Source organism: Oreochromis aureus, linkage group 1, assembly GCF_013358895.1.
Source record: "Oreochromis aureus strain Israel breed Guangdong linkage group 1, ZZ_aureus, whole genome shotgun sequence".
In the NCBI taxonomy this organism is placed as follows: Eukaryota; Metazoa; Chordata; class Actinopteri; order Cichliformes; family Cichlidae; genus Oreochromis; species Oreochromis aureus.
Window position 1 is genome coordinate 24,167,767 of NC_052942.1, and position 23,500 is coordinate 24,191,266.

The window sequence follows — 23,500 nt, forward strand, 5'->3', positions numbered from 1 at the left end:
TGGACAACAATGCAATCACGTCATTTATGAATCTTGTATAAGCTTTGCAAGACAAACTCAAATTCTTTAATTTCTCTAAACAAACAACAAAAAACAAACAAACAAACAAATGCTCTAAAATCTGCAGAATATGCTATTGTTTTAACTTATCAATAAAAATAAATAAATTAAAAAAGAAATAAGGGATAAAAACGAAAATTTCTGTTTTTTTTAATGGTATAACTGAACTGATCACTTTCAGTAAGTCAGTAATTAAAAGATGTAGCCTCAGTTAGCCATTGCTACAACATTTTAGCTGTCATGATTTGAGACTTTAAAGTCTAAAACTGCAAATTGTCTGAATATTCACTTCAGTGTGTCAACTTTTAGGGGTGGGTGTGAATGTGAACTGTGAGTGTCTGTGTTGCCTGTGATGACATGATGATCTCTCTGGGTTTTACCCCTCTTTTTGCCCTGAGTCAGCTGTGATAGGCCCCCAGTGAGCTGAATAAGCACTCATGGAAAATGGGTAGTCAAGGAAACAGGTTTAAGCTGAATAGTTTAAACTATGCAACAGTTTAACATTTGATGAATGCAATAGCATTTGAAGTGTTTGCTCCATAGACTGTTGCAGGTGGCCTCACTAAATTATTGAAGGATGCTGAAAGAAAGAGGCAAGTGAGAAACTAAACCTAGAGCCCCAAGTTCACTGCTTATCATTTGGTTTCTGATTTAAGAAATGGGCCTGCCCACCGGGACCTGGAGTAGGTTTAAAATCCTGCTTTATGCTGGAGGTTGTTTAATAAACTGGTTTCTGTATTATCTGAAAAATAGTTAATCATTTTTCTTGATATTATGTTAATTTTTTCCCATTATTTTTGTGGTAGTATGTTAATTTATTAAAATGCTCCATTAGACAGTTGACAGGAAATGGAGTGAGAGAGATGAATTAATGACATGCAACCCTGGTGCTGAGTTCGTCCCCATATGGAAGGGAACCAGGCGCTGGCTTCAGGGGCAGCCCACATGGTGCATGCATCTAATTACAGTCGGGTTAAATCTGACACAGAAAATCAGGGACTATACAGTATTATTAACATATGAGTTTTCCATCCATCCATTTACTTCCACTTATCTAATTCAGGGTTAGGTTGGAGCCTACCACAGCTATTATGGAAGGAGAGGCGGGGTACTCCCTAGCCAAGTCGCCAGTCTGTCCCAAGGCTGACCCACAAAGACAGACAACAATTCACAGTCACATTCACACCTACAGCCAATTTAGATTCACCAGTTAACCCAACATGCATGTCTTTGCACTGTGGGTAAAAGCCGGGGTACCTCAAAGGCACATAGAGACCCTCCTACGGTGAGGCGATAGGGGTCCTCCTTGGTCTAAGCCAGTCATTTGCATGCTTTGAGGCAAACCCATGTGTGCTTTGAGATTTTGTGTAAATGTAAATTTACTATACAGGTATACATCAAAGGGACTGATTGTGAAGAATTTAAATAGAATCAAAGTCCTTTACATTGGAAGGTAATCGGGAGAAAAACCCAATAATCCAACGACTCTGTATGAGATAGCCCTTGTGAAAGTGGGAAGGAAAAACTCCCTTTCAACAGGAAAAGACCTTGGACAGGACCAGGCTCTGGGAGTGGCAGCTATCGACTATGACCACTTGTCTGTTGAGGAGAAAAGAACAAGACAGCATCATGAGATAAAACAAATAAACAAACATACAAAAAAAAACTATTAGAGTTTGTGTGGAGAAAACTGTAACAAAGGAAATTATAGCCATCAGGCTTGGACCAAATGCTGCAAATGTGCTTTTTAAAACGCATTAAACCTGTTTCAGATAACATATAGGTTATTTTCCACATATGCCAAAAGGTCATAATCTGCACTGTGATATAAATGCATGTTTTGTTTTTGTTTTTTTTAACCGACCTTTTAAAGTTTAAGGAAGCTGGTAAATTAATGGGGCCAACAGCAGTTTTCTCAACTACAGTAAGCTTTATTGGCATACAGTCACGCACACATAACAGATTGGCATCCACTGCGTGTTTTTCACTATAATAAATGACCCCTCTAGGAATCAATAGCGTGTTTGGCAGCTGCCGGACACAGCCTCGGTGTCGGCATGAGGGTGCGACGCCGCCTGTGGCCGGCAGGTGGGGCTGTAGCAGCGCCGCAGCTCGGTAGTTTTCCTCTAACGTCTCCGCTACATTCACGGCCGTGACGTATTTCCTGGGGCTTGTACGGACCACTCAGCCACACACCGGAGGGTTATCATGACTATTTATAACCAGCAATTCGATGTTATCAGTTTTTTTGCGGTTTCGTCGCGTCGTCGTCGGTTCTAACACCGCGTTGTGAGGCAGCAACAAGCCGTGTGGAGCAGGATGTAAACGGCAGCTGGTAAGTTGAGCCGTCGGTAAGTTTCCTGTCTGCTTTAGCTTGTGTCGTTACTTGTTTGGGCTGCCAAGTTTACCGAGCCCTCGGTGTCAGGACCACCGGGTCCGTGACACAGGGCAGAACCGGACGACGTGTTGATATTTTTGTTTGTTTGTTATCCTGTCAGTTTGTGGGTGTGTGCTTGAAAAGGGGGAGACCTCTCGCCTATACACAAACACACACACACACATGCCGAGCTGACGTCGACTGCGCCGCGTCTGGTTTCTGTGGCTGTTCCTGCGGAGTGGAGGAGAAAAAAAAATCGTGGCGTTCCTGATCCGTGCTGTGAGGAGTAAAATGTGAGGAAATGCTCGCCAGGGGCGGATGAGACGAGAGAGAGGGAGAAGAGAGGGGGGAAAAAAGGGGAGGCACCTGTGAGGCGGAATAGCTCAGCCTACCGCGGCGTCAAGTTTGCGTTAATCGCGGCGCGGTTACAGTTTCAGACATATTTGTCAAGCGCAGGAGTCATCATCGGATCAGCTCCAACCTCTTGCTCCGAGCCAAATTATGACAGCGTGTTGTTGTCACGGACTTAACCTGTGAGGTGAGTTTAAGCGACCGCAAACTCGCAGCAGCTCCGCCGTCAGCTGACACACGAAAACCTCTCAACTTTAGCTGGTAAACATCAAAGCGTTTCCCCCTTTTTTTTCGTGGCATTTAAGGCCCGAGAAAGAAGTTTTTTTTTTCCTCCTTCCTGATCTGTACTGCAGTTAATCTCTGCTACCGTCTTCTGAAGGCTAAGTACTTGTTGTTGCCACATGCAGTTTATAGGAACTCTTGTATATCCAGTGAATATGGAGACTGAGACACACAGTTTGCTTTGAGTAATGTTCTGATCAGCTATTGCTGTTAATTTGGCACATGTGAGTAGTTTAAGTACTGTTGGGGGTGAAGTTATTAACCTCGCTGTCTGGCCTGCTGTAGTTTACATGCATGTCTTGTATAGTTTAAGACATAATCTGGATTAGCTTTCCCTGAAAATCTCTTTTGGGGTTTATGAAATGTGACTGAACATTGAATATTAAGTGTCACACTATATGCTGCACTGATCGTGGGAGCTGACCTGCTTTTGTTGTGCCTCTGTTTTTCCCATTATTGTTACACCTACTGATAATTTTATCTCTCTGCTGTGGCAATATAGAGCTGCTCATCGTTATGGATAAACATAAAAACAAAACTGTAAAGCTCCTTGCATGCAGTGACATGTACCACATTACAAAAACACAATGCATGTTGTTCTCAATGCAAGCATTTGATGCTTTATAGATCTGAGCAAGCTTTTCCTTGTCATACCAGATTTTTAACGTAATTCATCTGTACTCTTGGCTCTTTTAAGAAAAACTGAAATTTACAAAGAGCTCTCGTGGTCGGAAAAAATATTACATAGGTGTTTATATGATGCTGAAATTGCAGCAGGAAGTCTGGAGAAGTAGTTAGATGACAACACTGGAACAAAACGCATGTTCCAGAGGGGGGGGAGGAGGGGCAGATGAGCATGGTGGGGTTTTTGTGTGTGTGTGTGTGTGTGTGTGTGTGTGTGTGTGTGTGTGTGTGTGTGTGTGTGTGTGTGTGTGTGTGTTGTTTGCAAGCACTAATAGGGCAGGGTGATAATCAATTCTCCAGTAACCCTCAAATAGGTTTAATAATAAAAATTATAGCTCACTCTCAAAAAATGATAGCAAAGCACATGATATTCTGTGGACAATGAAGGTTTTTTTAAACTGGGAACACTGCACTGATGATGTGTTTGGTTATAGTTGTGTGTCTAAGAAGGTGGGATACACAAAAAATGGGAAAATGGTGAAAACATGCACCCCGGGGATGAATAAAAAGCCGCCCCTGCTATTAGAAACCTGCATTCAAGAGCATAAACAATAACAGGAGAGGTTTAGCTTGGATATTTTATAAAAGGGTTTTATACTTGCAGCTGTGCCAGGTTTAGGTTTAACACAGGGCTCGTTCTATAAAGATGCACAGTGGTGTTTAAAAAATTATTATTTTTTAAACACTTTTTAAAAGCACATGTGAACAAGTAGTGGTCCCAAAGCTCTTCTCCTTTTTCTTCTTCTTTCCCTTCAATAATACAGGTATCTATTTCAAAAGCAGGCTTCATCTTGAGTTCTTTAGTTCTTCAGTGGAAATCTGTGACGGGAAAAAGTTAACACTGCAGTTACACTTCTCAAAATGCCATGAATTCTGTTTTCCTGCTTTATTCAGCAGTGAAACCTGTGTGTCATCCAGAGGCTTTCCTCAGCACATGGAAGGATAGAAACACGAATATTCTGCTGGTTCAGTCGGCTTCCTTTAAAAGGTTACTCTTAAGTATCTGAGGGAAAAGGGGGAGGGGAATAATCCTACCTCTGTCTCTAACAGGAGTAGGATAACCTATTAAGAGGTTATTGATAAATCCATTTTAGAAAAACGATCATTGTTAGGTTGATTGGTTTTTGCTCATCACCATTTAGAACAGCTGATTAATCAAAATTTTTTTAAAAAGTAAACGCGTGAGAAACTCCTTTCAACCATGTTAGAAATGTTGAGAATGCATATTGTGATAGTAGTATTTTATTTATTTTTATGTTTTTAAACCAGAGGGTACTCTGCAACTTCCTGTTGGCAACATGGGTTTGGAACGCAACAACCAGCTGATCTTAGCAGAGCTGTAAACAAGTAAATGCATAACAAATGTTAAAGAAATCTGTTTCTGAAAGAAGGAAAAAATGTTGTGTGACATATTGGAATGTCAGATTTTGAAATTGCCAAATACTGGTAATGATACTAGGGGTGGGTGATATAGCCTCAAAATTATAACATGATATTTAAATGAAATTTGGAATAATGGTATTTATAAAGATGTATGAAAAACAGTGAAAGTGTTATTGGCGGTTGCAGCTTGCAGGCAACAGCATTTATTAGTGGGAACAAAATAAAGGGTAGTTTCCGATGACAGACTGCCTAACTCGAAATGTGCATCTGTTGTCACAGGGTGCCACCAGCAGCAGGAGCATTATAGGGCAACAACAGTGACACATTAAAAGTCAAATGAAAGCATAAAAGTAGGCTAGGCAATGTTTTCCCTGGAAATTTTAAGTAACGCTTTTATTTTTAGCAGTCATTTCCATCCAGGCGAGTGTTTGGCTCAGTCATTTGTTTGTGACTGGGTTGCACGCCACCAGGTTCTCGTATCTCCTCTTTGCATGCCTTCATATCCTGGTTGTACTCACTGGTGTGCTTTTTGCCCTAAGTGGTTAAACAAGTTTATTTGCACTTTTGGCTAGAACAGTGCTCTTGCATATGTATGAAAGGAAAAAAACTGTCTGGGGTTGTTGTAGGGCATGCTAGGCAATGTAAACGCGTGGCATCACAACATGTCAATTGATTGGAAGTGCCAGATTGTCCCTGAGGATTCTAATCTACACATTCAGAAACGCTGTGGTTTTACAAAGTGTTGCTTTACCGTAGATGTCCAAGAATTGCTGACTTGTGCTTGTAGACAGTTTAAAGAAGTAGAAGTTGATGGTTTGTAGTATCCTGGATGGGAACACTTGCTGTGGTGCACTGAGGGTTCTCCGTTTCACACTAGAGAATATTTTTGGCTTGACTCCACTTCTCCAGTAATCTCTTGCAATATTTAGCAGAGAGCACTAATTTAATTTTTATTATGTTGTTCGTAGCATTTTCATGATTTAACTTATCAGTATTGTTATTGTCATTTCATCACTCTGCTACATACACAGATTATCTTCAGAACCCTCTGGAGGCTATTTGAGTCCGCCAACGGAGAAATATTGATTTTTGTGTATGTCACAATGTGAGAGAGAATCATAATTGCCAGATATTTGTATTTCTCAAAGGGTCATATGGGCTAAATGCATTTGAGTTCATTTTTATCTCATTAAAATGTAAACAATAAACCGATGAGGTGTAAACTGTTTTCCTTTCTAAATTGTCCTGATGAGATCGGTAATGAGGGCGGTATTATCCTTTGAGTTTAATGATACTTGGCTAATTATAATATGGCGCAGGTTTTTTCTGTAATAACCTGTGTTATCGCAGTCTGACATATGGTATCATTTACCGTGGTAACACTAAAGACCTCGCAGCCCAGCAGTCGGCTTCGTCTTTGTCTCTCGCAGACTGTAAAGTAGTTGAGCGGTTGTTGGGCCACGGTATGTGGGTTTTCCAAGCTGACGTTGGAGAAACTGAGTGGTTGAGCACTGAGGTGAGGTCACAGGCAAATGTGCTTTAAAGAAGGTGCGTGTGAAACCAAACAGAGCACAGGGATCGGCCACTCGCTGATACTTACTGCATTAAAGGAAAGAAGACAAAGTTAAGTGAGTTATGCCATCATGTTCATCTGTAATACTTTGAGTGCTTGACTCCTTTTAATTTGAAAAATTTGATCATTTTAACCTAATTTTAATACTTATGCAAATATTTGTTTAAGTAGCTGTAACCTTTGAGCTTTTCAGAAGGATGTAAAATCCACACAGGAGCAAACTCTTGTGTGTCTATTTCAGTACAAATTGAGTGGGCAATAAAAAGGTAAACATGTAATTAATATGGCGTGTTTGGATTAATTTTTTAATTTGGCTAGATATTTCTGTTTGTAAAACAGGCTTATCTGAGCAGAGAGGGGGAATTAACAGTCGATGGAGGGATTTGGGTGTTTTTGAGATGTATTTCTGACACCTGATTTGTTCTGCTCGCTTTCTTATACATGTCACTTTTTATTTATAGTTGTTTCTGATGTGAAGGGATTTATGCAATCAAAATCTACTCTTGAAACGTCCTGACATAGATTAGCAGCTTGCCGGGTCAGCCACAGTCGGGCTGACCTGTTTGCTTGCTTTTTGCTAATGATGTGACCTGTAGCTTCACAACACACTGAACAAAGTCGGACCTAGTAAAGGGATGAGTAAATGTCTGGACTCTGATGTTTGATGTACACTTTTAAGTCCTCACCTCATGCAGCCTGTCAGTTCTACATATGCATTATTTATTCCAGATAACAAGGAGCTTTTAAAAGGTAGATGTTGTTAATTCAAGTGAGTTGGCAGACTCTGCATTAATCTGGTATTTGTGTTAGGGAATACAGTTACCAAAGACATTTTGTTACAGTGTATAGCATCTGGCAACAAAAGATAAAGATGTTTTGACACGTATGCAAAAGAAGAGGTTATGCCAGGAGACTTCCCCTGTGTTTCTGAGCAATAAGCTCCACCACTGGAGCAATAGTACAGCCACCATTGTTCTAGAAACTTTAATACTGAAGTGATGGAGATCTACCACATATTTGTATTTCTCTCTCTCTCTCTCTCTCTCTCTCTCTCTCTCTCTCTCTCTCTCTCTCTCTCTCTCTCTCTCTCTCTCTCTCTTGTTTTTTTAACATCATGGTTGATATAAACCTAACAAAAAAATCACGCTGAAAGTTGCACATTTAGGACAAATTGCTGTTAGAGGTATTTTGACATTTCACAGTGCAGAGGTTCCTGGGAAGCAGCCTTGAATTGTGTTGAGTGTTCAGCAGAATATCAGCTTTTGATAACGACAAAATAGTGAGTAGATAGTCATTGAAAGTGTCATAATCGATTTGAGTTTGTTTGTTAGTTTTCTCAGGCTTACTCATAGTGTCACTAAAAGGTTTGGCTTTCCCGAATTACAAGTGACTAAACTTTGGTGTCGATGGGGGTCATGTTCCAGGAATTTTGGAAGGACTCTGTGTTAAATCAGAAACCCAGAAGACATTGTCTTGATGTTCTAATGAAGAAAATGTAACAAACTAATCTGGATCCAGATGTCTTTCCTTATCTCAAGGCGTGGACAGAAGTATCAGGCTGTTCTTGATGGCTCATGTATCAAGTTCTAAGTGATACGAGATGCCCCTAGTAGGTCTCTGAGGTCGAGTAGTCAGGGCCTACTTGTCACTCCGTATACGAGACTGAAAACTAGGGGTGATAGAGCTTTTGCTACTGTGGCCGTCAGACTCTGGAATTCCCTTCCTCAGGACTTACGATCCGCTGATTCATTGATTACTTTTAAAAAACAGCTGAAAACACATCTTTTTAAAATTGCTTTTTGCTAACTTTGTTTGTATTTTGTCTTTTTAATCTGTTATATCTTGTAAAGCACTTTGTGATTTCTATCTAGAAATGTGCTATATAAATAAAATTTTACTTACTTACTTTACTTACTTACGAGATGTGGCCTAAGCATGATGGGTAGGATAGTAGGGTCACAATCATATAATTGTCTAAATTTGTACTTTAACTTGTGACATGAATGCAACCAAATGAAAAAGCTTTAGAGCACACAAGGTTTGGACACTTATCTGTTGATTAATGGGTTTTTCTGGTGTAAAATCCTGGAATTCTAAGAGATGTTGTGTTGGTCCACTTGAGCTGATTTGGACATCTGCCTTGGATGTCTCCCAAGTGAGATATTTTTGACATGACCAGCTGAAACAAGACCTCCAGGACAGACCCAGAACTTGATGGAGAAATTATGTTGTCTCTTGCCTGGCTTGGGAATGCTGCAGTGTCCTCCTGGGAAGAACTGGAGGAAAAAGTTGAGGACAGGGATGAAACATTCCTATGTAGATTGCTTCCTACCGCACCTCAAATCTAGATAAGGTGTGTGTGTGTGTGTGTGTGTGTGTGTGTGTGTGTGTGTGTTTAATGTAAATATATGTAATATATTCATATAGTAAAGATGATGTTTGTTTTGTGTGCTGTTGTTGTGATGAATGGATTGGTGGGATATTTTTAATCTGTGTCTTTGGTAACACTGTACCTAAAAGTGACTCCAAGTTCACAGCTAAATTTTCCTTCCACCTCTTAACATATCATTCGTGCCTCACAACAAACTGCTCAGGGAAATCTCGAAGCGCTTGTTTGTTCATTTGGAGTGTGAGTTAATTTCAAGTCTTTTAATTTGTCGAATGGCTAACACAGAGGCTGTAACACCTGCGAAAGGATGGAAAGCTCCGTCCCACAGTAGTGCAGATGCAATGTAAAGGCCGAATGGAAGCACTTTATTTAGTGCAGCATAGTGAGCTTAAGATTACAACAGAGTTAGCACTTTGGATAATGGTCTCAACAGCCACAGCTGACCTTGACTCTAAACAACAGCTCAGACGCAAAATTGTATCAGCAAACAATCACCGCAAGCTGAGATCTCTCTGCTCGCACTGGCTGCTGTGGCTTGATAAGATAAATTGCTTTGTCTCATTCATAAGATTGTGTTAGATGTTTTCCAATGAGTGGCTGATAACACATCAGTCAGCATTTTACAAAGAAATGGCATCACTCAAATCGGAAACTTTTTTTTTTTTCTCCTCTAACACTTGATGTTCTGTCCTTTGGCCTCAGCCATTCGGTGGCTGCCGCTGCTACCTTCAGGCATTCAAACTGCTCCCTCAAGCCGATCCTGCACCTCATACCGAAACTGCCTCTGCTGTGATTCCCCCAGCATCCAGGGCGTAGTCTAGCTTTCCAACCACACTTCTCCACCTCTGCTGCCAACTCAGTATACCTCAGCATTTTTTTTTTTTTTTTTTTTTTTTTTTTTTTTTTTTTGTTTGTAAAGGGCATCTACTGTATCCTCCCAAGAGAGCATAAACACCAAAATTTGCCGCTGCATGTCTGACCGCAACATCATTTTGGGGCTGGGCGTCCGACTCTTCCTGTGGGATTATCAAATGGCTGTCTTTAGCTGGGCTGCAACGTGCGTGGATGAACAAAACAGATTAACATATTTAATGTGGTCAGTTTTCTTTGCAACACCTCAGCAGTCACATTACAGTGTAATTTAAAATCTGTAAACTTCCACACCAAGCCTATTTCTTTCTTGTTCCCCTTTATTTGGTGGATTAAGGAACATAAAGGAAGACGATAAGGTTAAAATTGAACTGTTTACTTTTTTCTTTTCCCCCCCTTCCCTTGCGTGTGTTTGTTCTTGTGTTCTGTGGAAATTTGATTTGTGTATCTTTAAATCTTTTGTTAGTTTAAAAACTTACGGTATCTTGTTTTAATACTGTACCTTTTTGTTATTTTTGCCTTTTCTTTTCAGGTGATTTGTGACTGTTCTTTTCTCTGACGCTCCGTGCACCTGCATGTACTGTGAGCAGCCCCGGCCTGTTGGTGAGGCGCTGTGCTCAGTGACTGTGCTGCACTAGGGGAACCCATGGCTACTGGCCATCCATCTCCCTCCGTAGGCCGCAGGTTGAGGCTGCTGGAGTTGCTGCTTGGGCCTCTGTTGGTGTTGCTGGTTTGTGGACCGGTACAGGGTCAGAAGGTCTACACCAACACATGGGCTGTCCACATACCTGGAGGTCAGGAGGAAGCTGATCAAATTGCTAGCAAACATGGATTCATCAACTATGGACACGTAAGTAATAAGCTGCATTTTCTTTTTCTTTTCCTGCATTTGCTGTTGCATTGTTTTCATATGGGAGTGTTAAAGACCTGAAGTACTCTTGATTAGGGGTTATAAACAGTTCATATGAAATTTAAACAAACCTCAATTTGACTATCTAAATATAGGGCTTATCTAATTCCTGAAGAAAGAAGGTGGGCTTGCAGCAATGAGCACAGTGTGTCCTTGTTATGTCTAATTTCTGACTTGGTAAATTCTGTTATTATATTCTCTAAACATTTATGAAATCAGTTATGAGAGTTTCTTGATGATTTTAGTGATTATTTTTAAAGCCATTGTTTTCTGGCTTGCTGTTAGCTCAGCAGTCTGAGAGCAAACTTTCTCATCAGAAGACAAGCACTCTGATTTCTTCACATTGTTGATGTTTCCAGTTAAAACCGGTTTTCTGTTCTTTGGCCCATTGTGTGACTGTATTGTTATGGTGTGATGGAAGCATTATGTATTACCTGTCCTGCCAGTGCTTTTTTTACATGATCATTGTTATGAGACGGGTTCTACAGGAAGCAGGAATTTCTTCCAAGAAATCTGATTTTTGAAAACTCTTAAAAAAATAAAAATAAAAATCAACCCTGATTGTTTGTCACTTTGATTGCGTTTATTTTATTGTTTTGTTTTTGTAGAGCTGGGTAGTGAGCTAGTTCAGTCTGTAGGCTAAAACTGCAGTATACAAACATACAAAACTCCCCTAAAGCAGGAAACGCCTCATAACTTCTATAGTTTTTATTGATGACGATATTAAAGAATCTAAGTAAAAAAGACAACAGTGAAAACACTGAATAATGAGCAGATTGTTGTGCATATTCCTAAACCTGGTACTGATCTTTTTTTTTAGAACTGCTTTCAATATGTGAAAGCTTTAAAATGAAGATTTTACAATGCCCATAGTTTTCAAAGCTCAGAAGATGTGGCCAGCAACTTACAGATAATTATTTCCTGTAATCTTCAGGCACTTTTTACGACTTCCTGTTTGGACTCGATGGAAACCAATTAACAAAGTTATCCTTCAACTTTATCACACCCTCCCCTTGCAAAAGAAAGAGGGGAAAAGTTAATTTAGTCTTTCAGTATGAAGGAGTGCCTTCTTTGTGTTGACTACTGTCAAAAGCTGAATTGTTGTCATGTATCGGTGATTAACAGCTAACCCAGTCGGAGGGGAAAAAATGGCTCAACAGGTGTCACACAGGAGTAATAAGCTTCAAAGTCAACACAGAGCCAGTATCCATGTATGAAATAAAACCACAGATGTAATACTGCAGCTTGTGAAACGTATCTAAATAAATAACCTCCTTTTAAATTGTTTTATACGTCTGTGTGAAATAGTAATGAGTCCCTATAAAGTTTTTATTTTTATTTCTTCTCGGAATGAAATGTGGCCAACATGTCTCGGGGAAATGGATTTTTCAAGCTTCAAAATTGTTTTGTTCTGTATGAAACAATCATAACAAGTAACTTTAAGTATATGTGACAGAGCTGTGTTACACTGGATCTATGTTTCACCCCAAGAAAGTGAAAACTGGATATATTTGTAAAATAAACATGAATGGGAAATGGTTGATTATTTTTATGATATTGAACAGTGTTAAACACTCACCAACAACTCAAACCAATTCAAATTATACATGTAAATAATACTTGATTTTAAAAACACTAACACAACTGACAGAGGTGGGACTGAGGTAAGCTCGTAGGTAGTGACCCATTTGTTTCCTTTTTGAATGCCGGTGTGCATTTGTATTACTTTTGTTTTTATAAATATACAATTTTTCTGGTTTAGAAAATGATTGAGGAACAAGCAGGTATTTATGCAGATGTTTCAGTCCGTGTAGCTTCACCTTGTTTTCAGGGAACAATATTCCGCACTGCACCATATGGTATTACTGGTCGTGACTAGGAATGTTATTTGTGCTCTGAATCACAGCATGAAGACTAGTGAGTAATCCTACACATTTAATCCTTTAACTATGTATTGGCTGTGAATAACAAGAAACCCAGACAAAGCAATTACACCCATGTAGTTACAAAACTGCACTCTGGAGATGAGGTTCTGCATGGTTCGGCCTGTCTCAGCAACTTAAAAGATTTTATGATGTTTTATGGAAGGAAAATGGACCGTTTTGTCTGACCAGAGCTAGATTGATGAGGTAGTCTTGACGCAGCATCTAAGACAGGAAAAAAGGCAGAGCGTGGGTCTGTCTAACAAAGCAGGCTTAATAAAGTTAGCTGGAAAGATGCTGAGTAAAGCCTTGAGGTCTCTGAAGTCTGAAACATGAACTGAATGAAAAACAGATGTTCCAGGTTTTCACTTAAATCAGTTATCCCTCTTATTAAACCTCCCATTTAAAAACTTTTTTTTTTTTTTTAAAGTTCGATCCATAAAATGGTATACATGTATGTTTGTTTTTTGAGAATAGTTGAGTAAATACAACCCAACATTAGATCCACTATCCTGCTGAAAAAGGCAGCAGCCCTGACCTCGTACATGTTCTGCAGGAAGAACTATGGCAGCCATCTTATGCTGCTAAGGAATTCCACCATTACCTGTGTCCTAATGTGCACATGCTGGGCTGCTGGCATTACATGAAAACCTGAGTTTGATTTATCAAAGAGAAATTCACAAGACGGATTACCGATCGTTACCAACATTCACTTCCTCTGTGTGCACTCAAGGTTAGTGTGAAAAGGACGAAAAAATTAATGATGACTCAAGAAGATTAACCTTTTTTCTAATGATTTTGTCTTAACAAAGATGCAGCAGGCACTCAGTTTATTAAAGCATTGAATACCAGAACTCTGTTTTGGTTTTAAGGGAATGGGTGGAAATGCCAATCTGCTTTTTGTTCCAGAGGTCTGTGGTTCAAACGTCTTTTGGGTATTTTGAGCTGTTTGACACACAGAGACAAAGACATTTATAGATCTGTAAAACCGATGAGATGTTTTCACAGATGTCTTTTATTAAATCAATAGAATAGTTGGTGGTGAAAATGATCCCCCATTGCAGCTCTAATTGAATTGACCGTTTTAGGCACAGGCTTCAGGAGACATCGACTTGCATATAAAACCTTAAGAGTAAATGACATGAAACGCCCACATCTGTTCAGTCCCTGGCATTTTGCTGATGATCTTTGAAAGGTTAGCTATAACAATAAGTGATAACTAAAATAAAGACGTGCTCATGCTCTGCGCTGCCCCGACGGCATAACATCACTGCTCATTGATTAAAATGAAGTCATTCCTTCAGAGATGGAAACAAACAAATCTGTTTGCCCCTTCTGCCTACAGCTGATGGGAAGTGAGAGTTGCTGTGTGAGCGATGTGTGGCCAGGCGTGGCGTGTGTGAGCAGCGGGGCTGTGCGTGTGGCTCGGTGTGTGCAGGTGTTCAAATTAAGCAGGGGAGCTGGAGGGGAGGATCAAAGACTGCAGCTGAGCAGGTTTTATAGCGCTGATGATGGTTGTTTTTATTTCGCCTTCACTCATGCTGCTCGCTCTATGGCATCCATACAACCTCTCCCTTAACCAACCCACAATTTTTATGTGACACGTGAGCATGTTCTCATGAAGGTGTCTGCATTAATTGCAGTTCATAGGTTAAAATTACCCATCAATCCAACAGCCATCATTAGATATAGTTATCGCTGCGTGTCCCATCCTGATCCTGTAAATTAGACGATATGGGCGAAAATTGGGACCAATAAAAGCTGGGGATAAAGTGATTGGCAGGGACGTCTGCTAATCAGAAGGTTAGTGATTCGAACCACACTCATTTAGGTCAGATATTGACGTCTCTTTGGGCAAGATGCTGAACCCAGAGCGCCATTGTGGATGTGTAAGATTATCCCATTTTCCACATATGGGTTACTTCATATACGGTTCAATTTTCAGGATGCACAACCTATAACATCAGGTTATTTCAGATAATGATGCTCGCTAGCAGTAGGCAGCTAGCTTCTTGTGGATTTCTTATGAGTCTTGACAGTTTAATGGAAACTTCCACAGTGGTGCTTTGTCTTACCTTTTAACTTACAATGTCAGGTCTCCACTGTTTAGATTTGCTAATCATACTATTAAGAATCTAGAGCAACATCTGTGTATAACTCTTTCAATACAACAAAAAGGAATGGTAAATGGACTGGTTCTTATATAGCTCTTTTCTGCTCTACCTGAGCACTCAAAGCACTTTACGCAATGTGCCCCATTCATAAGTTTTTTTTTTTTTTTTTTTTTTTTCCTTTCTAGTGCTTTCTATCTAACATTCACACTCTGATTGCTACATCGGAGAGCAACTTGGGGTTAGTTGCCAGGGATCAAACCAACAACCTTCCGATTAGTAGATGGCCTGCTCTACCACTTGAGCTACAGCCACCCAAGGAGGCCTCATCTTCAGATGGTTACCCTGTACAAGTCTGTAATTCACTGACATATTCAAAAGAGGCAGAGAAGTAAATTGGCAAAATAAAACCCACCAACGATGGACATGTCCAAACTCTGATGTGCCTAGTGGACCAAACCCTGGGCGAAGACATTTCTGTAAACAAAAAGATTAACAACAAATCGTACACGATGCATTGCACGAGCCGGGTAGATAAGTTTGAGATAATTTTGCTTGATGAGTGATTCGATTTCATGTGGTGTAACTCCATGCTGTAAACTGCAGAATCAGCTGACTTCAGCGCATTATGTCTCTTTATATACCAGTCGGATTTATGACTGCAGCTACTGAGTACTTTTCCTTTTGAGTAATCTATGTGTCATCTGTTCTGTAGAGCAGGGGATTCACAGGCAACAAAAGTCTAGCTGGCTGACCCAAAGCAGTGAGTCAGGGATATGGTTTTTTTTTGTTTTTTTTTTTAAATGGTAATGGATGTTTAACTTTGATTTGACATTTTCTCATTCAGTTTTGTAGTATTTGTATTGGGGCTGCTGAATCAGAATCACAGTGGCATTAAATCAGTTGGGGTTTTTTTACTATATATAGTTTGATCTCCTTTTTGTTTAACACAAAAATATCCACCCAGCTGGTGCTGGCTGATGCAACTCGTCAGTCTTTCTTTGCTGGTGCTAGTACTTGAAGTCGTGTTGAAGGTAAACTTCACTTGAAGTCCAGTTTGTTTTTCTGTCACTGCTAATCAATCAAACCGAGCCAGAGACTGTGAGAGTTGAGCTGGTTGTTTTACGGTGCAGAAACTTGAAAGCTGCCATCAAGTTGTTGTCTGATAGCAGCAAATCATGTAAAACTCTTGACACACTAAGTGCACAAACTGTCACAACTGAGCTATACTCCCTCTATGTGCTACCCCTTACTTGGCTGCCTTTATAAGTCTTTCTTTTTTCTCATCCTCCCTTGATTGTTAAAGGCAAAGACATTCCTGTAAACGTGCCTCAAATTAACCAGACTATCTCTTTTAAAAGTAAAGGGTTGCGGTGACCAAGTGGTCTGCAAATAGATTACGCCTCTCACTTTGACATTACGTCGAGATTATAGGGCCATTTAAGAATAAGGAGAATAATTAAAACTAAGTAAAGGTAATAAAATTAGGAAACTGCTGACTCACACTGTGGCATATGGGTATTAACTGCCAACTTGCGTCTCCGGATGGTTATTTTACATTTTAAAGACCCAGTTTCAGACTTGCGTTGCAGTTTTTCAAGAGGACCTTAAATTTTCGTGGCACATCTGTTTCAATTGCTCCTCCATTATGCTGGTATTTAAATAAATGGTCAGATGGGATTAGGGGAATTGCTGTTGGTGGTAAGATGTGATTTGATAAGGACTGACACAATGTTAAAAATCATTATAGTGTGATCAGTGAATGGGATCAGATGGAATAAGATCAAAGGCATAATTGAAAATGCAGCAACATAGTCATAATTTCTCATTTTATCAGCTGAAACCAGTGCTTTGCATATTTTATTTTTTTAAATCACGTGTTTTTTAACATTGTGCATTTCTGCTGTCATCTTGTTCCCTCACTGACGGTGTGGCTTAAAGTCTCAATATTTAACTAGTTTCTGAAAATGTTGCAGGTCAACCTTGCGCTTTCTTTTATTGAAGAATCATGCTGCTTATACTCGTGAGGTATTTATGTAACGCCATGTCTTGCAATTACTAAAGAATGGGGAAGTTGGCATGTCATCATTTTTAACTTGTGCTTCCTTGGAAGTCTTAGAAGTTAACACAGTAGTGCTGCTTTTACTTGCAAAGAGCTTGTGTCAGTAGAACCTTTTTCTGCTTCCTCCTGCTCCTGGAATGTGAAGGATACTAGTGTTCGTTAATAAGAAAAGAATAATAATTTAAAGTAATTAAAATGTTTCCTTGGTATTGGTAAGTTTTTCCTCCTTTGATTATTCATAAACAGAGGTGGAAGGAAAAGGATAATGAATCAATAGCTCATTTATTCCTTCACTCACTTCAAAGCCAAAGTCCTCAGAAGCCTGTCACTTCCCTTCTTGTGAGCAGTGGTTTTATGTTGCTGCTGGTGGATAAAAACGCCTGTGTTCTTGATGCTGATCTATTTAGAGACCAACTGCCCTCCTAGCTTGTTCTGCTGGTCTACCCCAGGGCTTTGCTTGTAAGAGAGGATTGTTTCTGTATAGTGTTCTCACTGTACTCCATGGCACCATCTTGGCCCGTTTCTGCTATCTAATGTGCTCATTTCTTCCTCCTTTTTGAAGTGGTAAGACCACCACCCCCCCCCGTTTTTTTTTTTTTTTTTTTTTTTTTTTTTTTTTTTTTTTAAAGATGATTAATATTCTGTCCAGCACAAGATTAAAGGAGTAGTGAAAAAAGATGGAAATTCTCCAGTTCTGATGAAGTGCATGTGATGAGTCTCCTGTGTCTCAGTAACTCATGACACGGCAGCACACTTAGGGCCCCCTGAACGTCTCTTCAATCTAGCCCACAGTTCTTAGTTCAAAAGATAAAGCTGAGTTTGTAAGCTTTTTTCTTTTTTCCTCCCCCAGATTACTTTTAACTTAAACTTTTACAGGCAAATTAAAAATTTTTCTTCATGAGGCAGTGAGAGAATTTCTTGTTTTTCTTACCAAATACATTATTGCCAACAGAATTTGCGTGATCACTTTTACACAGAAGTGTTAACTTGGTGTGTTGATTGTGTTGCAACATTTATTGTGCATCTAAGCCCACAGTTCCACAAGCCTAGAGACCAGTTGGCGACCCCCTGGCAACTGCTGGTTACTGGAGAAACGTGTATACCCCAAGTTTTTGCTGAAGGTTGGTGGGAGTCGACAGCTGAAATTGATTGCAAAGAGTTAAATGGCGCGGCACCAAAAACCTCCTCGTTATTGTGAAAAGTATGAGGGAAACTGGAACTCTTACTTTGAAGGTCATATTCCATTCAAACTACGGACGACTGCACCAGTCTGCCAGTGAGCAGTGGTAGCACCCTGTCTGTGACTGATTTCACCTAGCAACAGCGAGCAAACACTTACCAACCAGTCATTGAGTTTTAAATGAGTAAAAATGACATCAGAAAATGTCAAATCCCAGAACATAATGTTACGTTTAAGTGGGTGAGCCAGGTATATAACTCTCCCCTCTTTCTTTAAAATTATCCAGGACCTGCCATATTTCATGGAAAAACATTTGGCGTAGGTGTCTTAAGAGTTTTTGTGGTAAATTATGTGTATTGGAAGATTTTAAAGGTTTGCCACAGTGAAATAAAGTTTATTTAACTACTTTAATTTGCTGATGCAGGCTAAATAAAACATGTCACAAAGTATATTTGCACTAATCCATAAACTGGCCCTGTTGGATTGAACTTATCTACAGAGCTTGTTAAAAGTAACGTTTCCTTTCATGTGAAGGAGGTTTCTGTGAGATTGGGTTACATTCAGTTATGATCAGCGTTTGTTTTCCTCGCTCACCGTCTTCTCATTTTTCATTTTCTGAATCAGACTTTGTCACACCCCGTGGACATGAGTAGTTTCTCATGGTTTAATCATTGAGTAAAGTGTGTTGTCAGCAGCACTGAATGGTTTCTGTTATTAAATTTGTTCAGTGTAGTATTGTGGTGTTTATGCAGTGTCTGGGACATACAGTGAAGGTATATTTTCTTGACTTAAACTGACAGTTTGTCTTTTAAATAAGGCCTGTTTTGAAGTACATTTTACATAATTAGTTTGAAGACTTCTCCTTGGTTACTTGAGTGGTACCTAGCTGTTTCTTAAAATCTTCTTTCTTTTATTTTGTAGCATAAATGTGCAGAAAATGAGATTTGATGAAGGGTCTAAGTCAAAAGTCTAGCGATAAAAGTGTTCTGGCTACAAAACCTGAAAACAGATTCTCCGGTCTGGTAAATGGTAACTACCTGCTAAAAGGACTAATTATTTTCTGGTGAAACTTTATCACTATGCACAATAGCCTTGAATTAGAGAAAAGCATCAGCATAGAAAGACTGAAGGAACAGAATGCATAATTGGACTCTGGAGACCTGAAGCGATTAACTGTGGGGGGGGGTTGAAGAAATTTGCTGGAAAATTTTCTGAGCCGTTATGATTGGCCCACAGATGATGGGGAAGAAACTACCTGCTGAGTGTTGAAAGGAGCTCCGCTGCATGATTTGTACAATCACGCACAGGTGCTTCTGCTTTTTTTTTTTTTTTTTTTTTTTTTTCTTCTTCTCCCCCCCTGCTTTGTGCTGCCAAGCACAGTGTTCATCTGCCAGAAAAGAGACTGATCAGCACCTTCATAATAGCTAAATAAGTGTTAAATCGACGCCTCTTTTCTGATTCACTGAGCTGTAGCTACCTAACATGATACTAGCAACATCCTACTTTGAAGTAAATATGAAATGTCACAAACTGTGAAATTGTTCTTTGCTTTTCCTGTAGCTGACATGGAAAGTGGGTTCATCTGGAAAGAACGCATGCAGGTCTGGGGAAAAGCCTTTCTGGACTTGATGTTGAGAGAGGCTTTTTTTTTTTCTCATTTCTCTAATGTGAACACCAAAGGAATTATTCAGTAGTCAAACACAGCGTGAGTAATTTATCTGGTAGATATGGCATATAGAATTGATACATTTACAAGGATCTTAAAATTATTCGGAATCAGTTGGTCTACAGTGTGTGTTTAGCAAAAGCTTCGAGGGACAACGGTTATTATACTGGGATCACGGTTTGTGCATCATCATGCATGATGTTACTGTTCCCAGAGGGCCTTTAAGGGTCCTTGAGTCAAATGTGGCTTAAACACACCAGCTGTGTCGATTGGTACTTCTAAATATTTTAGTATACTTAAGCATATTTTGTAAGCTGATTTACTTGTGCCATATCTTCATAAATCTTTAACACACCACTCTGTGTACTGTGGCTCTGGTCCACTTTAACCAATGAGAGCTGATGGCTCCAATGGAGTGTGCAGCCCTGTACAGTCAGTGTAGCATGTGCCTTAGACTTTGCTTCTTTGAAGTTCAGTAATGAATGGTGCAAACCAGTGCTGAACTGTTGGATTTGGGCTGTTAGTTGGTACATAACTATTAAAGGGGCAAGATTTTTTTATTTATTTTTTTTGTTTTAATCTAGAGATGAATGTATCGTTTCTCTTCTTGGGACGGTTGCTCATCAGCGGGTGGTGTATCTCTTCAGTGTCTCTGGCCCTTGTGCTGTTGTTAATGAGAGAGGCTCCCTTTTATTCCACGCTTCGGCCTCTCTCTCACTAAGCAGACCCAGATCTCACTTCATCTCAGTGCAGCTGCACTTCTTTGAAAGTTAATGAACTGCAGAGATCGACTTATCCTGTTTGCTCTGCTGGAGACTTCTGTGTTGAAAGCAAGGACTTTAGAGCCACCTGAAATTAAATCCTAATCCATTACCAGCACAAAACGCTGTAACTGATATTGGAATCATTTTTATTGATGAGCCAAGTATTAAATTACACTTATTGTGAAAGTTTTGTATTACACTATTTTTATTATTTTATTTTATTTTATTTTGTCTGTGTTTGGAGCTTATAGAAATTACCATAAAAATGCCAGCAGGGGTTGAAGGTTTGAGCCGATTAATCCTGCTTTAACTACAGATTTTGTCAGCAAATGAACATGCCTTAAACTTGTAATCAAAGGTTTTTTGTTTTGTTTTGTTTTTTCTCTTTGAAAACGGTTGATCAAAACTATGACCAGGTTTCAGCTACTGTTGTGCAAGCCCTGCAGGCCTGAGTTGACGCTCTTTGCCAGGCATCAGTTTTGTAATGTATCTTATTAGCCCGCTCTTATATTTAGGCATAGAAAAACTGATTTAAAAAGTATGTTTATAAAAAAATGACTTAAACATTTTACTTTCACTCTTACAGCTGATATACATTCACGTTTGTTTACTAGAAGTCATTTATTGCTCCATGTGAATGAGGTAATCAATGGTCTGTTAATTCTTGCTGGAAAAAAAATAAACACTTCTGTACTCATCTTGTCTCTCCTCACACCAGCAGCAGTGTGTGTGTCGCAGAAGTAATTTTAGATGTGAGCAACTTTGTGTAGTTAAAGATGACAAAAAGGTAAAAAGCTGTTGCTGGAATCCTCGTATATGCTTTCAGATGAGTAAATGACAGTGAATTTCTAGCTTCTGTCTGCCCATATCATGCATCAGCATGAGCTTCATACAGTTGGAGCAAAGCAGAACAACGCCTACTCATTATTTTTTTTTTTTTTTTTTTTTTTTTTTTTTACAGCTGCAAAACAAGTTGGACTGCTGGAGAAATGCCTTTCGTTCATTTGTTGCATGGTTGACCTTGTTGGTTCTTTTAATGCAGTGAAGTTGTTGTTCCAGAATGTGCACGGAAAAAGCCAATGGGCTTCTTATAATTATCTCCAAGTATGACAGGCTTGTGTTCTCAAATCTTCCATACATCAAAAGGACTTTTTAACCACTCATTTATTAAGCAACATTTTCATCTGGCATGGATTTGTTTTTGTTTTTTCTGTTTAAATCAGTGCACATATTTGTGCAAATGTCACAATAGAACTTGTATGTGCAGACTATTTCCCCAAAGATGGAAAACAGTGTCTGGTATGGAGACAACTTCAAAGGCTCAGTGAAATTTATCGGCTCCGTTCTGTTTGGTATTCTCATTATAGTTAAGTCACTGATAAGTTTCTGTGAACCTCTGTTTTTTTTTTTTTTTTTTTTTTTTTAAATCTTTTTAGATTGGGTTATTAATCAAAATGACACTGCTATAGGTCAAACTAATAAATGCTGTCTTGTCAAAAAACTCAGTGTTGCGACGTGCAGGAATCGTAGAGGAGGCTAACATCATGAGAACAGAAACAAATCTGTATTTGTGGAGACACATCCTGACAACATAACTCTTGTTCTCCTTTTTAAAAAAGAAGTCAGACAAAAAAGGCAAAGATTGGTGGGGGTGGGGGGAATAAACTGATCAGCAGGAGGCCATCTGAAGCCTTGAGCAAAGAAGTGAACCACCCATATTACCAGAGGTCCTGGGAAATGTAGCAGCAGAGGCCCAGCAGCACTCAGTCATTACTCTGCTCTCCCACAGCGGCGTGATGGGGGCTGGGATGGAGCAGAACCACACACAGGTCACAGGGGCTGTAACAAGAGCCAGATGTGCTGAGGGGACATGAAAACACGTGGACGGGCACCTCTGTAGCTTTTAAATATAAGCATGATTACATGTGCAAGCACGTACACATACTGAGAGAAGAGGTATTTTAGGAATGCCAGTATTGAAATGGAGAGTACTCTTGGTTTTGTACTTAGATGATGATGATGATGACAGTGGGAATACCTACAAAATGTTCAGCTACTGCTTTTACTTAAATGCGTGACACATTTTTATGCCTATTAATGTATAAAACATCACAGGCGGTGCACTGTACTCATCAAAGTGTCATAAACCTATGTGCAGTGTGTGGGATGTTGCAGAAATCATTTAAGGAAGCTACACTGAATTTTGGGAAGTGGTTTTCAATTTTGACTTTGATTTTTATACATTGAGGAAATAACATGCATATTGACTGAAAAGGTCATTTCTTGCATCTGCTAGGAAGGTAGTTGGATGGCAGTTTATTTCATGAGTGAGGTAATAATTATCTGTTACCGTAATTTAAAAAAATAAATAAATAAGTAAAACAAATGTTCAATACTTAAAGGCCATGTTAAACAAAAAAAAAATGTAAGGATAAACTCTATGGTCTTGGTGGTCAGTGGATAACTGCAACATTGTGTTCACTTCCCAAACCCTCCCCATTAATGGTTGTCTTTCACTGAGCCAACACCTGAACAAAGGCACAAAAAGCCTCTGAAGTATGTTGTGTATGTACAGCATGTACAGTTTTCTGAGTAAGACATCAATGATTTTAATATCTTTGGTTTATGTTTAAGTAGAGTCCCTACAGAAAATCTAAAGTTAAAAAAAGCTTTGAATGTGTGGTCATAAATTTTATCACTGATGCTGTAAATCTGGGTGGGGAAATGAACACATCACTTCAAGGAAGGAAGCCAATTCTTAGGGGCCGTTAGACGGTGTACTTACCCATCTGCTCCAGTGGCCACGAGATAAGACTGTGGTCGAACTGGGCACCTTCCAGGCGTGAACGTGTGGTTTTCACACTGAAAACCAGCATTCTTTCTAAATGTATTCAAATGAGACTTTGTAGAGTTTTA

General features: G+C 39.4%; 1 protein-coding gene across 3 annotated transcripts in view; it reads left to right on the forward strand.

Moving 5' to 3' along the window:
• The first annotated feature begins 2,153 nt into the window (after positions 1–2,153).
• furina (furin (paired basic amino acid cleaving enzyme) a) overlaps positions 2,154–23,500 on the forward strand; it is an 82,811-nt gene continuing 61,464 nt past the window's right edge. The window contains exons 1-2 of one of the 3 annotated variants that reach the window (XM_031759510.2): positions 2,154–2,395; positions 10,502–10,819. In XM_031759510.2, coding sequence (XP_031615370.1) covers positions 10,616–10,819 — 204 coding nt within the window. In that variant the 5' untranslated portion in view covers positions 2,154–2,395; positions 10,502–10,615. Of the gene's footprint in view, positions 2,396–2,651; positions 2,976–6,746; positions 6,766–10,501; positions 10,820–23,500 lie in introns of those variants that run through there. The other 2 variants (XM_031759511.2, XM_031759512.2) reach the window with 2 other exon arrangements.